Source organism: Plectropomus leopardus, chromosome 14 (assembly GCF_008729295.1).
Source record: "Plectropomus leopardus isolate mb chromosome 14, YSFRI_Pleo_2.0, whole genome shotgun sequence".
NCBI lineage: Eukaryota > Metazoa > Chordata > Actinopteri > Perciformes > Serranidae > Plectropomus > Plectropomus leopardus.
The window spans coordinates 6615137-6632533 of NC_056476.1; the positions used below are offsets into that span (position 1 = coordinate 6615137).

Consider the following 17397-nt stretch of genomic DNA (forward strand, 5'->3'; position numbering starts at 1 on the left):
TAAAAATCAAATTTTTAAGGACACTGATGGTGTTGCAAACCAACCTCACCTGCAGTATATAGCTGTGCACATTATCCTTCTAAAAGAGCTGAATCCTTTAACATTAAACAATATCAATAATTCAACATCCGTGCCTTTCCCACAGTGAATAGGTCACATCAGCTGCATGAAGGAATACAACCGCCCACGCACACACGCACACACGCACACACGCACGCACACACACACACGCACGCACACAGTGGTGTTTAAAAGATTTCACATCATGTTCCAGGATTTGTCATTTCGTATATAATTTTTAAAACATTTTGTCAATATGGAGTTTGAAATTAACAGATATTTGTGAAAACCACTTGTGAGATACATGTAATATGTGCCTGCTTTAAAGGCAAATCAATAATATTTCTTTAAAGAGCGTAAAAACACTGCTGTGCTGCACTGTTTGACCCTTTGAAGCATTCAGGCAACAGTTTAATCAGTGAAGTCAAAACAGGTGAGTTGCCAAAGACCTCTGATGGAAAACACCTGCTGCTGCATCAATGAGGTGTAACAATATCTTCTACTTTTGCTGCTGCAGGGCTTCACTGTCGACCGCTATGATAGATTTTATTCTGCAGTAATTACTGTGAATCTCAACAAGATCCGAATCATGGCGACTCACCAAAGCAGAACTTATAAAGTGGACTAATCCCATTTGACTTAATTCACTTGACTCATTTCCTCAGACATATTTTACACATATTCTGGGATTTGTTACATTAGTACTGAACCGACTGCAGTGTAATCCAATTACATTAAAGATCCACTGTTACATTTGCCATTGGGGATTTCTCTCCTCTCCTTAAGTTTCTACCATTTCAGTCTTTGTGTGCAGAGTGAGCTTCAGCTGAAGCAGCCAGCAGTAACTGTGTTTGTTAAGATGCATGATGTTTGTAATATTGGACTACACAAATAAAACTTTAATTCACTCGACTAGACATTTGACACTGGATACTGTTTGAAAATGATCATATTATAAGAAGATGTTCAAAGTTCAGTCTTGACATGGAAAGAGCCATCGCCAAAAAATGGATCTCACAACTCAGTTAACGCCAACATTATGTGGTATTTACAACCTCATGAGTGGAAATCTCCGGGAACAAACAGCCTCATCTTTTTCCTCTGATAATATGCCTTTGCATTACCTGCATTACATGACTTGCTTTCTAGCTTGCTAAATTTTTTGTCTCTGTGGCATCTAGACGTCGACAGTAGTGTCCACGTTGCTATTGTCTAGCAGCTGTGATCTCAAGACTTAACCACTTAAACGCCAAGCATGTCTTGTACACAGCTTCCCATGTCGAAACTACGTGCTCATGAGTTCTGTTAAAACGCAGCCACATAACAATTGTCAATAACACAGTAATGTAACTTATTGTTCTTAAATTCAGCAATTACAACACAGTTACCGATCAAACAGTTACGTTGTTACTTGTGTTACATAAGTTCTTCAATTTTCTGAATAAGACATCGACAGAAAAAGAAATCATCAAACTTGCCAACAACAGCGACGCTGTTTAGTGCCATGAAGAGGCTCTTGAGACTATGCAGTCTTATGCTGACTCACAGGAGGAAGAGGCTCTCTGACAAATGCTTTGAGAGACTCCCACTCATGAGGTAAAAGTGCTACTTTAGTGATAAACACGTCAAATGAGCTTAGGTAGTCTACACTAAAGCTAAGACTTGATAAGCCAGTGACTCAAGTGTGTTCAGCTTACTAAATGCAGTTCTTCTGCCATTTTATTTTTCTTTTAAAATATGTCATCTATTAGTGTTAGGAATACTGGTCTCTATTTCTTTAGGCCTATTTATATATTTTTTGATGCAATTAAATAATATTGGTACTAGGTGGTGTTTTGTGCTAATATGTGGGAATATGTAACTTTTGCATATGTAACTTTTGTAACATTGCATTGCAGGCAATGTTGCAGAGGAGAGCAACAGCAATGTAATGAGTAGTGTAGGGAGTTACTTTGGGGGCTACAGGGAATAGTTAAAGTAATGCATTACTTAAAAGCAGTCTTTCCCAAATGAGTCCTCAAGTAACACCTGTCCTGCAGGTTTTAAATCTCTCCCAAAGCTGATTGATAACGAGCTGGTCATTTAATTCAGCTGTGTCGCAGCAAGAAATGATCTAAAACATGCAGGCCAAGTGGTACTCAAGGAGAGGTTTCGGACATACTGCTTTAAAGTAGGTTTTGAGTGACAAACCCAACACTGTTTAGGATTAAAACCAAAGAAATGTCTTAGCAAGTAAACACCTGCTGCCCAATCAAAAGCAATAAACTATATGTATAAAAAGCCAATTATTGTAGCATCATGAGCTGCGACAGAACCTACAAAATTAACCATTTTGCATTGTAAGCTTAGATAAGTTGTCAATTTTCAATCCCATTGCCTCCTTTACTTTTCAGTCTGAAACTGGTTGCATGAGCAAATATTATCCAACTTGCATTACTTTTATTAGTGGGTTCAGTCAGTTATGTAACAGTTTCAACTAATTTCTTTGTAAAGAACTTTTTGTGTGGGCAACCAATTTAAAATTACCAATGCACAGATCTCCGCTCCATAAAACACTAATAATGAGGGTAAATTTAAACTTAATAACAGCTGGTGCAACGTGCTCCTAGACCCGGAGCTTCCAATTATATTTATCACTTGCCATCTTTATTAGCATGCGGACTTCGCTATTGAGTAGTAGGTGTTTCTATTGTTTTTATTAGAGCACAATAGACACTGAGGTCCAAAGTTCAGTCTTGACCTCAGAAACAGCAGCTGAGGTCCATTTGATGGGTTAAGCAATGTGTAACTCGTATCTGAAAACAACAGAAATCCAACAGAAAAATAGTTTTGACGTTACTGTCTGTTACTGACATCCGCATGCTGCACTGTAGCCGAGCAGTAACCATGGCAACTATCAGTCTCTGGCCAGCCATCAACAGTTTAATCAGAAGCAAATTAAAAGTAAAATTACTAAAATCTTCCATAGTACAGTGTGTTTGTTGGGGTGCATCATCTTATCACATCAGTGGGACACTTGAGGGCACAGTTACGTTTGAGATAAATCAGATAAAAAAAGGTCAAGATATTACCAATATAAAGTTCACCCAAGACTGTGAATGTTTGTGTCAAATGATTGTCGAGATATTTCAAGTGTTGGACCGTCAGATTGACCAAACAGGGCTAAAAAAGGAGAGAAAATGCCACAGTGTTTCTGTTTGAAACCAGCAGCTCAGTAATGGTGTTTGAAAGAACAACACAAAACAGTGCTGCAACCCCCCGACCTGCCACTTATCTTCCTCACTGCCACATTAAGTTGAAGGAGGAGAGCAGATGACTGCCGAGCAGGAAGGAGATTCATTTTGCGCTGTAAGTGGAGCAGAGCTGATGGCTGGAGAAAGGGGGCGATGGTAGGGGCACAAAAGGATGTCATCTGCAGGGTATTTTTAGAGTGTGAGGTGCACTGATAACCGGCTGCCATTGCAATCTGCCTGCAGGTTCCCAGCAATAATAACTGCTCTCATTCTGCACATTCGTTCAAAGTGAAACCTTCTTGTGCAGAGGACTGATTGGGTCTCACACTTTCTTGCACACACACACATATTGGCACAAAAATATGGAAGTTGACGAATAAAAAAAAAAACTAAGCACAAAAAACTAATTCAAGCTGTCAATGTGCAGGGTGAGATTTGAGGGTGAGGGACAGATTTGCACAGAACATGTTTTGTGAGCAGAATTTCATGCTGGTCTGAACTGAAATCTGCTCTGAGTATTTTCTCCCAAAAAAAACCACCCCGAGGCACTTGAACTTCTGCGCAAGACGCACATGAAGAATTCTAGTTCATTTATGTTTCAGTCAGTTTCCGTTCATGATGTTTGGGCAAAAGTAGTAGTTAAAATATATTCTCTTTTGCAGGGTGTATGGACCAAACACAGACTACATAAAATTAAGTAACGCATTAGTTTGTGGACTCCCATTTTTAAGCTTAGACTTAAAATAATAACTAGACACCAGACCAAAGATGATTCCTTTTCATTCCAACGGAGTTGTTTATGCCAAAAGAGTTTGCTAGATTCTGGGTTTACTTCCACAGTATGCGGCCCACTGAATACGCACAGTAGTGTTTCTCCCACTCATCTTATAGACTTTACATTGTTAAGAAGTCACTGATTTAAATCATTGTTCTCAGCTTTAGGAAGGTTTTACAAATATAAAAACTCCATCGATCAAAAATTCAGAATATAAAGATTCATAATTGACCTTCTTTGCAGTTCGAGGTGTCCTTACTTAAGTTTTACAGATGTCTCTTTCACAGTGATGGTCTATGAGAAAATGGGGCTTGTTTTTAAGCCTTAAATATGTCATTTTAGCCATTACCTTGTTGGTTTTACACTATTGTGCTGTAGGTACAGAGGATGCAATTCTTCTGGACATGACAGGGCAGCATATACACCCACAAGTGTTCTATTCTGCTGTTAATTATGAAAGGAAGGAGGAGGACACCTACGAGCACTGAACAGCTACAACACATGGAAGGTGGTGACAAATGCAGCTGCAGAAAATTGAAAAGAAAAGTGTGCTTTCCTGAGGCCAGGTTAATTTTGTTAATGCTTTGCAATGGACGTTTGCATATTTACATTATACTAAGAATGGCAGCAGCGTGATGAGGTGCTGAGCGTCTATTCTGATCGCCCAGAGCTGAGAAATATTCAGCTTTGGGTAAAATGCTGCACTTATCACAGTCAATCTTTACACCAATCGTAGTGGAGGAGGGGCAGCTGGCTGAAAAAAGACCAAACATGACATCTTACATGTTCAAGTGCTGCATGTGCACCTCCTGTAGTCTCTGCAGGTTCGATCCATCCTGTGGTCCTCTGCTGCACGTCATCCTCCTTCTCTCCGCCCACTCTCCTGTCACTCTCAAGCTGTCCTACAATAAAGGCAAAAAGCCCAAAGAATAATCTTTAAAAAAATGCACAATTGCTGAACAATAACAATGGAAAAATATATTAATATACTTTAGGCTACATATTAATATATTAAAATAATGAGCCCAGTTTATTGGAGTTTCTTAAAGTCAATGTTGCTTATTTTCAGAAAAAATTACTGTGAAAGTAAACATCTTTACTGTCTTATACTGTCTTAACTGTTATTCTTAATTGTGTCTGTTTTACGCTCAAATGTAAGGGTGTGTTTTAATTTAAATACTGTAGATATAAAAAGCTTAAGGAAGCAGCCTTTAGTGTTTTATAAAAATTCAAGCTGAATATTGATTTTAAATGGGACTTTTGTGAGTTGGGATTTTCATTGAATTCCTTGTTTTTGCTGATTTGTGTGTTTGTTTGTTGTTTTATACTAAGTCTGACCATTTCACTTGCTTGTAATGTTTTGATGAATTGATAATGCCAATAAAAAAAAATGTTAAAAAAAAAAACAAAAAAAAATGCAGGCTGGGGCCACAAGAGGTCCTAACCCCCAATCTTTATTTTTTTTCTGTAAATCATGAACTAGTTTTAGTTCTTTTAGACTTTGAAAATGATTCTAATAAACCAAGGGTAAAAATATCTGTGTTTGGTTGAACTGGCAAACACATGCAACCAGTAAGAGAGGTTGTAAGTAGTAGTTTACTTTTTATTTAATGGGTACACAAGCCAGAACGATTGGGAACTAATAGTTGAAATGACAGGTTATGATTCACACTTGCCATGCTGCAAAGGTTGAAAGAGTTATTCAGAGCTGTAATCATTCTTTCATAGCAGCTGTGAAGTGATCCCTCCCTGATAGGGCTTCACTGTAAAAAACACACAACAAAATCTTCATTTTGTACAAAAATGCATTCTTAAGCTGATATGAGACCTCAGCGGGCTAACTCTGACTGCTGTTTTCATGTACAAATTTTAAAATAAACCCGTCCTTTAAGGAAGTTATTTATCTGGAAAAGCACAAGTAGAACTGCTGCTCCTCCACATTAAAATGAACACAAGTGGTTCAGGTACACAGGAAATGTGACAGGAAATAAATGCATGTTTGAGCAGATTCTAAGTACTTGAGAATAATGGAGGAATATCTAACATTAAGGGTATTTAAAAGTTTATCAGACAAACTAAAATATGGAGGAGAATACAGCTTGACATTCCTTAGAAGGCAGGGTCTTAATAGGATTGCACTTCACCTCCGGGTCAAATCAAATGGATTTCACTCTGCTCTCTATGGTTTCTTTTTTTTGCATGTGCAGATGCAAAATGCAAAACACTTTGATCGTGCAGCTTTGAAGAAGTACACACTGAGCGAAGGACACACTTCCTCTTGGATCAAAACATTGATTAAAACTCACTATCAGAATTCATCAGGAGCGTGAGCCTATTTATCTGCACCTCAAAACCTGGAGTCGCAGATTACTTAATGATCACATTTGATTTGTTTATTTAAGCAAAAATTGTCATTCACTGCTTACAGCTTCTCAAGTTTATATTTGCTGTTTTTCTCTATTTAATGTCACCGTACACTGCATTTCTCTGAGTTTCGGGCTGTTTATCGGACAATATAAGACATTTGAAGATGTCAACTTGAGCTCTCATAAATTTTAATGGGCATTTTTCACATTGTTCCAATTTATTTGTCAGCATACTAGGTAAATGTATACCCAAAATATGTCCCGTCCATAGTCAAGTGGTGAAATATAAGTATATAAATATAAGTTTTCACAAGCACATCATTTAAGTACAATTTTGAGATACTTGTATTTTACCTGACTATTCCTATTTTATGGCACTTTTCCACTTTGTTATATTTATTCGATACCTTTAGCTACTTGTTAATTTGCACATTAAGATTGTTAATGCTCAATATAAACCAGCTAATAGAAACTGATATTTTATTATTGGTTAATCTGTATCAGTTGTGGGTTCAGGCTATCTGAGGAACAGGAAGAGAAATAAAAAGGGCGCAAGCACAAAGAAGGTGTTCTAGCATGTAGGACAGCCTATATGGCACTGCGTTATATTTTCTCAATTTTAAGTCTGTCCTAGAAGGCACTACATTGTATTTACTCCATTTAAGGGCACCCATTAGTGTGCTACACCATGTATTCTTCATTGAAGTGCAACCTGGAGGGCACATTATCATTTTAACTTCCATAGGGGCATCCACGAGGGCACTTTTGCAGTGTTTCTTGTCTCCTCCCAATTCAACAGTGCCCTGTAGTATATAAAGTAAATGAAATTAACTTCACTTTTACCAGCTGCAACACTGAAGCATTGAGCACATAAAGACATCACTATTTAAGTCAAGGAATATGATATATTGTATATAAATGATTCTTAAATGTGTTATTCTTCATAATGAATAGACTACTTTCATTTTGGGCACCTTGATGCTGATATAAGAGTTTGTATGCAGGATTTTTACTTAAAGCAGAGTAATTACACTGTAGTATTATTAATTTTAATGAAGTTACAGATTGAAATACTTATTTAATGACTGACTATAATAGCTTCATATGCCTACATTTCCTCTAAAATGCAACAGTCATATCTACCTCCTGTCTGAGTTATTTTAAGGACTATAGCACCACCTGCTGGTAATACACAATAAATTAGAACTTCATGTTTTCATAGACTTGACAAGCTGCTGTAGCCTTTAGTTTAGTTGAGTATTATTTTAATATTCAACAGGAAAAAGCCTGTCCAAATTCATTTAGGGACTGCTCTTTATTTATCAGAGGAAGGGGATGGCTGGGGTGTGACTTCCCCTTTTGTTTTTGTTTTTTTACCCTCCCTAAAGCTACATTTTTTCATTGAGCCTGAATGACTTCAGGAAAATATATGATCCGCCTCCACCATAAATTAGTTGTTAGATTTTAAAAACTTTGATGTTTGAAAATGAAAAGTTGAAGATGAAATGGAGAAGTTGAGGAAAAAAACATGGCAATATGTTTATTTTAGTAATATAATGTCCTTTTTCTCGTATAAATACAACTTTATTCTTAGAAAGTTACGCCTTTTATCTCATAAAATTATGACTTTATTCTTGCAATATTACAAGCTTATTCTCAAAACGTTTTTTTTCTTGTAAAACTACAACTTCACTCTCATAATATGGCGACTTTTTTCTCATACTACAATTTTAGTTTCAAAATTACAACTTTATTCTCGTAATATCATGACTTTATTTTCAAAATCAAACATTGTTTTCTTTAACATGGCCTGAATCCTCCGTTGCAATGCTGAGGCAGAAACAGCTTTTCAGTGACAAGACAGAAAAACACAAGTCCTTCCCCAGTGCTAAAAAATGATTTGACTTGCCTCCCCCTTTTTGCATCACCCCCTCCCCATTTACAAGTAACGAACAGTCCCTTACCGTTACACGTCTCCCATCATCTACCTGAGCTTCACATCCTTATATGCTAACATCTGCAATGCTAACGTTGCTTTCTTCACTGTTTTACCACCAAACAAATGACACCATTTAACTTCTTATTTTATCTGTAGTTACTTAAGATAATTTCAGACATTTTTTTGTGAAAAACAACCCACCTGACTGGGACGTGAGGGCGCACAGCGGAAGTGAGCAGGCTGTGTCAAACAGCTCACACAGACATATGGCGTGTTTGCTAGCTAGCAGCTACAGAAGCTCAACAATGTTTTCTCTAACACGACCAAAAAAACAACGCTCGTGGATTTATTATTTGTCTCTGGTGGTGTTTTTAACGTCGTTTCCAGTCTCGGCAAAGCGGGACAGCCTGAAAGAAGTGACGGACGGGACCTGGGAGGAAATCCTGACAGGAGAATGGATGATTGAATTGTCAGTGTCCTGCTAACGGCTACTGCTAACGGCTAACCGGCTAGCTAGCCTGTCAGTTAGCTTAGCTATTTTGAGCTCGTATAAACAAAACATAATCGTCAGTGTCCGCTCAGATTCAAGCTTAAATCCGCTGTTTTATCTCACTTTTATCTCATTTCTCCCCACTTGGCGTTGACAAGTTACTAAAATGAGCAACAAAGCTAACAGCTGCTATCCTTAGCTAGCTAACAAGCTTACCTGGGAGTTATATGCTAGCAAGTTTGCTAAGTGACAAGCTATTGAAGTACACAATTAGGTCATTTCGGCTTTTACTCGATGCTTATTTTGTTGTTAATGAGTGTGCAGTTTATCTGAGGCTTTACTTGTGAAACTTGATACCCCTCAGCTACGCACCGTGGTGTCCAGCCTGTCAGCAGCTCCAGCCGGCGTGGAAGGAGTTCGCGGACTGGGGGGAGGACATGGGGGTCAACATCGCCAAGGTGGACGTGACTGAACAGCCCGGTAGGCTTGAATGTCCTTTATCGGCTGACAGCTTCACTGTGACAACATGCACAATACAACAGAGCTGTGAAGTCAGTGCAGCATGCTCATACTGTGCGAAACAGCACAACAAAAACAGCTGTAACAGCTCTGCAGTAAGCATCAGTAAATTAAGGCTTGTCATGTCCAGTTTTTGTTGACATCAGTTTTGCATATTTTGGCTATATTCCAGCAAAGATGACACTTTGCTTTTCGTAATGTACTGTACAACTGTACATTAACCCTTTGCGACCTCAGCAAAATGGTTTGATTTCTTTCAAAAACATGGGTAAAAAGCAATGGGCAACGTAACAAGGCATGGCCCAAAGATTATCAAGGGGAAAAGGAACAAGAAAATTACCTGATAATAAACAAAAAGATATATATATATAAGAACATTATTTCTACAGTTATCAACATCATTCTCAGCTTTCTAGAAAATCTATCAAGAGACTTGTCATATATAGAATAACTAGTCAGGAAAGTCTAGTAAATTGAATGGCCATTTAGGCTATTTTTGCTTGTCACAGTAGGAAAGGCACTGGTGTTATTAATGATACTAATGATGGCTCTGTTCTGTTTGTGTTCCAGTGAGAGAGATATTGTGCCAGCATGTAGAATAGGCCTTTTTCACAGAGGACATTTTTACTTGTCCCAGTAGGAAAAGCACAGGTGTAAATATTTGAAATTATTGATGGCTGTGTTCCATTTACCTGCTTTGATTTATTGGTATTCTACATGCTGGTTTGCAGATGCATACCTTTACAGTCACTACAAAGTTATATGATTTTGCAAGTTGAATTGTCTCAAAATTTGCTTGTTCATTGTTTAAATGAACAATAGTCGCCCGTAGACTCTTCAAATATTGGCTGAAAAACAGCTTATTTTGGTCAACAACACGGCAAATTACAACCTTAATATCAGTTTAAACAAAGTTGTAATCACCTCGGGCGCACATTATTTTATGGTTTTGTATGTTAATGTTGTTCTCAGCGCTGTGTTAAATGTATTCATGTTAGTCAGTGGTGCAGTGGAGCTGCAATCAAACATTAATTCAGGCCGTCTGCCAAGTCTGAAACTCCTCTCAGCTCCATTATGAGTCAAACTGTTCTTCCTGCACACTGACTGTCCTCCGTCTCCTCCGTCTAAAGGTCTGAGTGGGCGATTCATCATCACTTCACTTCCTACTATTTACCAGTAAGTTCTTTGCTATTCTGTGGTTTTCATGGCTTCCTCTTTTGTGTGGCTACTTGTGGTGTATGTTATGTAAATCTTAAAAGAAAATGATTTAGTGGGTTTAACTAAGTTTAGTATGGATTTAAGCAATTGGACTGGGGACAGCAGAATACTTTCAGTTAAGGGTTGCCACTATTGTTTGATTTATCCATCTATTCACTGTTTTACTATTCAGTTTATAACATGTAAAGAAATGGTAAAAAAATAATGAGAAAATGAACAAAGTTGTTAATTTTCTCCAAACTTTCTATGAACTAAAAAGAATCTTCTTAGTGAATAAATAATAAAAAAAAATGTACAAAACAGCAAATTCTTTCTTTTTAGAAAGTGGAACAGAGCAAGATTTGTATTCTGTCTTGATAAATGACTTAAATGGTAAATCAGTTTTCAAAAATTATACAGATTTGGTTGTTTTATCACCTGATAGTTTCAGCTCTTTCCCAGTCCTCCTTACTGTCAACCAAATGTAACACAAAAAAAAATCAGAAACAACACTAACAGATTTGACTCATAACAAATATTGTGATGGCTTAGTTTCCTTTTTGTTTTTCATCATCACTCAATGTTAAGTCATTTTTGGTCGCAAAAATACATTACAGATTTTTAAATAAAAGAAAAAGAAACAAATGCAGCTATAGATGATTGTGGTTATAATCTTTGCAAAATGTATAGTTGCTCCCTAATTCATGTAATGCTTTATGAAGGAGAACATTTTCACTGACACTTTGGCAGCTATATGACTGGCCTGCTGCCCAGTTTTTTTGTCTTATTCTTCAGGCTGTCACTCAGCATTAACTGTAGCTGTCACACTCTGTCAGGAACAAAACACACATTATTTTGTGTCAGTCTGTGAGACTTTCATCAGGCAAAGTGTGTCTCAAAACACTCCACTGTTCCTAAAAGTGGCTCAGATGTTTTGTATCTGGTGTTTTGTGTTTCAGCTGTAAAGATGGCGTCTTCAGGAAGTACCAGGGAGCTCGCACTAAAGACGACTTCCTCAGCTTCGTCGATGAGCAGAAATGGAAGTCGGTGGAGCCAGTTTCCTCGTGGTTTGGGCCATCCTCATTTCTGTGAGTATCTACAGTTTTACAAAACCATAGCAATGAGAGTGCAATGAAGGGGTTACATGGGGCTGATTTTCCATTTCCCTACAAACTTAATTATGTATATTATATATTTAAAAAAATATTTAGATAGATTTTGCCCAGCTCTAAGGATACACACGGTGATAACAGATAAAATTCTCATCGTAGCAGCAGCCCAGTGTTTTGTATTGCTATTTTTGAAATAACAGAAAACAACATCAGACACCTGCCCTGTTAGCTCTATTCTTAGTGTCTTTTGTCTTGGATTAAAATCAGAACCACAAACATTGCCTCCCTCCCCCTACTTGTTATTTTTCATGTTTCGTCTTTGTAGTGATGTTTCAGTTTGACAAATCCGCGTTAAATTACACGTTGTTGTTTCCCTCCTCTTTTGGCAGAATGAATTCAATGTCTGCTTTGTTCAAGCTCTCCATGTTTATCCGGGTAAGTGAGGATTTCACTCTTTGGTTATGCTTACTGTCAACATGTAGGTCGTTACTGGAAGGTATTTATTTCATTTCCCACAATCCATTCAGAAGAAAAAAGTGCTGCTCAGTGTGCAATTGCATCGGGGAGTCAGACCGGCTTTTTCGTGCAAAACACAATGGATGTTTAAAGAAAAAAAATCCAGTTTTTCAGGATACAGGGCTGACACATTACAGTTTTTACTCTGTGCCTGTTTTAGACAAAGAAAATAACCTGTTATAGACCTCACATGTAGTGCAGACAATGCATATTGTGGGACAGACGGCTACACTTACAGGAAATATATACCAGTATATCATCCTGACCAGTGTCTCAGGTTTTAAATTTAATTATTTTTGAAAAGCTAAAAAAGTCTGGCCTATTCTGGTAGATGACTTGCTATTTCCAATTTTAAATGATAAAGCTGGCATCGTTTTATATTTATATATATATTAAATTTATATTTTATGTTTTATATACCTAATACACATGGCACTTCACTCCAAACTCGTGACAGCATAAATCTTTACAAACTGTTTTTAGGTCTATAATGTGATTGGGTCTTTTGTTTTTTTGTTTTTAGTATTTAGCAAAGATTACTTGAAACAGAAGGAAATTATTTGGGGACTATTTTCAGTGAGTGTTTCTGGCAGCTGAGCAGTGTATGTTTGCCTGGAAACCAGATTAATTTACAAGCTCATGTTTTATTGGCTCCAAGCAGATGATCAAATCTGATCTGATCAAATGATCAGATTTCCATCAGACTTGACCCAATTTGTCAAGCAACCACAACCATCTATCTAATATGTAGTGGGTTGGATATGATGACTGACAACTTGTGGGGCGTTCACCCTTCATGCAAAATATGTGATAACATTATTTTTGGATTGCGCAACCTCGTGACATGGACACTAGGGTGAACATAAACCTAGCTTAGTGAAGAGGAGTTTCGTTGAGGCATTTTCCGAAAACAAACAAGATGGCTACAGCTGATATGCAACTTTCTGTTGAAGTATTATTTTCAAAAATGGCAACACTTTTTCACAGATGTATTGATGCTACAAAATCACAGCTTATCTCTGCACACTGTAGCATGTCTCTGTACGCTGTAGTATGTCTTTGCACGCTGTAGTATGTCTCTGGACGCTGTAGTATGTCTCTTCACGCTGTAGTATGTCTCTGGACGCTGTAGTATGTCTCTGCACGCTGTAGTATGTCTCTGCACGCTGTAGTATGTCTTTGCATGCTGTAGTATGTCTCTGCACGCTGTAGTATGTCTCTGCATGCTGTAGTATGTCTTGGGGGCATTTTTGTTTATGTCACATGTTGATAAGGCCCCTCTTGATATAGAAAACTATTTGCAAATTGGTTTGTATTAAGTTTTAGCTGTTGTTGACTGTCATTTGTGTTTTTCAGCGTTGTCACAACTACATGACGGAGCAGCTGGGGATCCCTGTGTGGGGTTCTTATGTTATCTTTGGCTTGGCCACTCTGTTCTCTGGCCTTGCACTGGGACTGGTGAGTACTTGTGCAACACTTTTTTATGATTTTTAACCAGTGAAACCTATAATAACTGCTCCTATCAAAATGAATAAATGTACTGACATCAAATTAATGCTTATTGTTATTGTCTTGTCTTTGCAGTTACTGGTGTTCATTGCAGATTTTGCTTTCCCCTCACGACGCTTTTCTTCTTCAGATTACTACCAGAGTAAGTTTCATATACAATTACAGTTAACATTACTATACACTTACTTTATATACATAAGTGACAGAAAAAAACTTGTTGGTTTTGTTTATAAATGGCCACTAATAGTTTTAAACGTAATTCTATAGAAAAACAATCAATGGAGCAGGCGAGGTTAATCCAGCGACAAGAGGACGAACACGAGGCTGACGGTGAGGAGGATGACGATGAAGACGAAGAAGATGAGGACCAGGACGAGGTCTGGAGGAGGAGGAGGAGAGGGTCCCCAGAGGGCCGCCCAGAACCTAAGGGACAGGGTTTCTCTGATGAAGCTCTGAGGAAGAGGGCAGTGGGCAAACGTGAGGAGGAAGAGGAGGAGGAGGACACCTAAAGAGCTGTTCCTACCTGTTTGAGAAGAGCGTGACGGAGTCAGCAGAGTCGGAGGAGCTTTGGTCCTGAGCAGCAGTGTTTACAGCAGGGAGCCTTTAAATCTCACCCCCCCGCCCTTAACCTCTCGTTCTCCTCTCCCTCCTTCTCCTCGGGGTCCCCAGAAACACCTCGCTTCTTTTCTTCTCCCTCCCTTGTGTTTTAACGGGAGCGCTTTAGACTCTCTCTCACCGCCTGAGCAGCAGGCACCACCTGGAAAAAGCAAAAACACTCCTGACACCTGTTTCCACTCGTGGAGACAAATCGCCTGGCTGAGGTTTAGGTATGAAGTGCGGTAGAGCTGGATTTTGCAATGTTGTTTATGCTATGCATCGTTTTTTAAAGATATGTGTGTTATAATATGTTTATCTCAGAATTATTATTATACCAGGCTTGTGTTCCAGGTTTATTCTGTTAAATTTTTATTACTGTTCCGCTAATGCGTACATACGGTTATTTTATGTTTCATATATTTTACAATCCCTGAAGGTTCAACCCAGCGTAACAATGTTCACACACCATTCCTCATTTCAGTGTGTAATGGCGGACAGAGTGGAAAGAAATGGCACTAGTGTTTGTTATAATCCTTAAGATTATCCTTTCGGTTGGGTTTATTTGGTGATACCTGTGGTTACCGTGGAAACGCAAAGCTTTCTGCTTGTGACCTTACCACCAGCAATTCTAAAAACAGATCTACTTATGAAAAATGCAGAAAATGACGCATTTTCTTTTGAACAGCTGTCAGTGCTAACCTCGACAAACACCTGAGACTCCTTCACAATAAAGCTATCCTGTGTTTTGCCAGAATGCTTTTAGTGAAGTAGCAGCAGCAGGAAATGTTTGTTGCTAGCAGTATTTTAACAGCTCTGATACTGCTTTAGTCTTTATTCATAAAGGGATAAGGCAAAAGCATGGCCAGCTATATTATCGCCAAGCATAACATCAGGTAACTTAGCTAAATAAAATAGTAATGTATCTGACTTAGAATTATGGCAGCCAAATCAGATTTATAACCACAATTACAAATTTTTCTTTTACCACACAGTTTGAGAGTTTGAATGAGGTTTTATAACACATTCAGGGTGACAGTTATGTTCACATAATTTAATAAACAAGATAATGTGAGCTAATGCGTGCTTACTAGTCTAACGGCAGGTTGTAATTGTTCAGAAAACTTTTTGCAGGCACAAGATTTCAAACAAAAGTCACTACCTGTACCGGAAAGCAGGTTGAAGTCAAAGAGCGTTCACTCTGCAGCTAAGTCCGGAGACCGACACTTCCAAAAAATACCAAATGCTCGACTTGAAGGAATCTCAGTCGACCTCAGGGTCTCTGACTGATGATTTAAATCTTTAAATCTCAACTTTCAGTGGGCCATCCAGTAAAGTTACTACAGCTAGAAACAAAAACACATAATTGGCTGAGGCTTTGCTGTGTCATTTGAGCACTGAAAAAATAATCTAGTTAGCCTATCCAGAGAGGTTATTACTGAATGTAAATACATTGAACGGCTATTGCAGAAAAAAAAAACTCTCACCACAAATGGTATCAAATACTGGATTTGATTTCACAAAAATCTTAAGGATTGTACCTTCAAATCTCAGCCCAGTCGGTTTCCTCGGTCTGTGTAAAGTGTGCATCCTCTCGGTTCAGGTACGTTATGGGGCGGGAAGCCTTCATACGGCGTTTGTGCTTTGCTCAGCAAACACCAAAACTTTGACTGAGCTCCGCTGATGTCGGTTTGCTGAAACATTAGGTAAAAGCGGATTTTTAGAAAAGGAATTATATTCACTCCGAGTTAAAGGCCTGGTGAATGTTTTTCTGTACTGTATGTCCTCATAATATATCATACAATTAACCAATGGGATGTTTGTTTGTTTTTTATCTTATGTTAACTTGTGATTCTCTAATTATTAAAGAGTGTTTACTGAAAGAACCCAGATCTCGGCAGGTCTACACTTTAGTAATTGCATGCTGCAAAAATATTTTAAAAAATTACAAAAAAAATAAGAGAGGAACATTTTAGGGACTCTGAATCGTTAAATATGGAGAGAAGTCTTGCATATCCGTCCTAACGCTGCTCTGCTTTGTGGAACAGCCAGAGGACCAGAATGAAGCTCTCTGCCAGACAAAGGGAGGCGAAATCCAGTTTAGTGTTATCTGATTTTAACCACTCTTAATTTGACCTTTTTTAAGTTCAAAATTTCAAATTTAACCTGAATTCCTGAGTTGAATTTATCTGAATGAGTGCTTTTCTGTGTGCAATTGTTTATCATTGAAACAGTGAACAAACTGGCACTTTTATGCTTATTTTTCAAATATTAATGCCACTCAGAGCTCAGCCTGTATTCATTTCAGTCTTGTAAAGCAGAACAAGGAAGTGTGTGTACGACCAGTGTTTTAAATACACATTTCACTCTGATGTTTTGACCGGGCTCATAATGACTGCTATACACTTTTATCTTTGTGTTTATTCCAAATAAGAGGATGACTCATTTTGGTGACGGTTGAAACAGGATGTAATTTTCTATCCAACCACTATTAACAGCTTGTAGCATTCACACTTTTACTCTGAGCCACCTGTGCTCCTTTTGTTGTTTGAACATTTCTTTTAAATAAAGGGTTAACTCTGAAATCAGTTTCTCTTTTGTTGCTTCCAATATTTACCTGGCACAAATACAAACTTCCAGTATTTATATTCATCAGTGATGCACACAGGAAATGGAAGAATTGCTCACAGCTGGAAAAAATTAAAATTGTAGAACGTGCTGAGGCAGCAAGTATCAAATATTTGGAGAAACACTCACCCAAAATATTTCACAATGAAATTCAGCACATACCGTTGCAGTGGTGGAAGAAGAGTCAGATCCTGCATCCTCCTCCTTTAGTGAAAGTGCTAAAGTTTTACCCAAAAATGTACTGAAAGTATCAAAGTTAAAGGTACTGATTTTACCTCGTGAGTAAAACATGAGGACTTGTCTTTGTTTGTAGCAGAGAACAAAACTGACATCAACAGAGCGATAAGGCACAGCTAATGTATCGATGCTGCAGCAAATTAGTGTATAAATCATATTCAGAATCATTATGCAGCGGTATAATTTAAGAATATTCAGAAAAATGTACAGACATATTAAATA

General features: G+C 37.9%; 1 protein-coding gene across 1 annotated transcript; it reads left to right on the forward strand.

Moving 5' to 3' along the window:
- Positions 1-8474: 8474 nt before the first annotated feature.
- Positions 8475-16895, forward strand: tmx1 (thioredoxin-related transmembrane protein 1). Its single transcript, XM_042500904.1, has 8 exons — positions 8475-8842; positions 9228-9343; positions 10513-10558; positions 11539-11667; positions 12081-12126; positions 13564-13665; positions 13792-13858; positions 13984-16895. Exons 1-8 carry the CDS (start codon positions 8640-8642, stop codon positions 14223-14225), a joined length of 951 nt encoding a protein of 316 aa, XP_042356838.1. The 5' UTR covers positions 8475-8639; the 3' UTR covers positions 14226-16895.
- Positions 16896-17397: the final 502 nt, after the last annotated feature.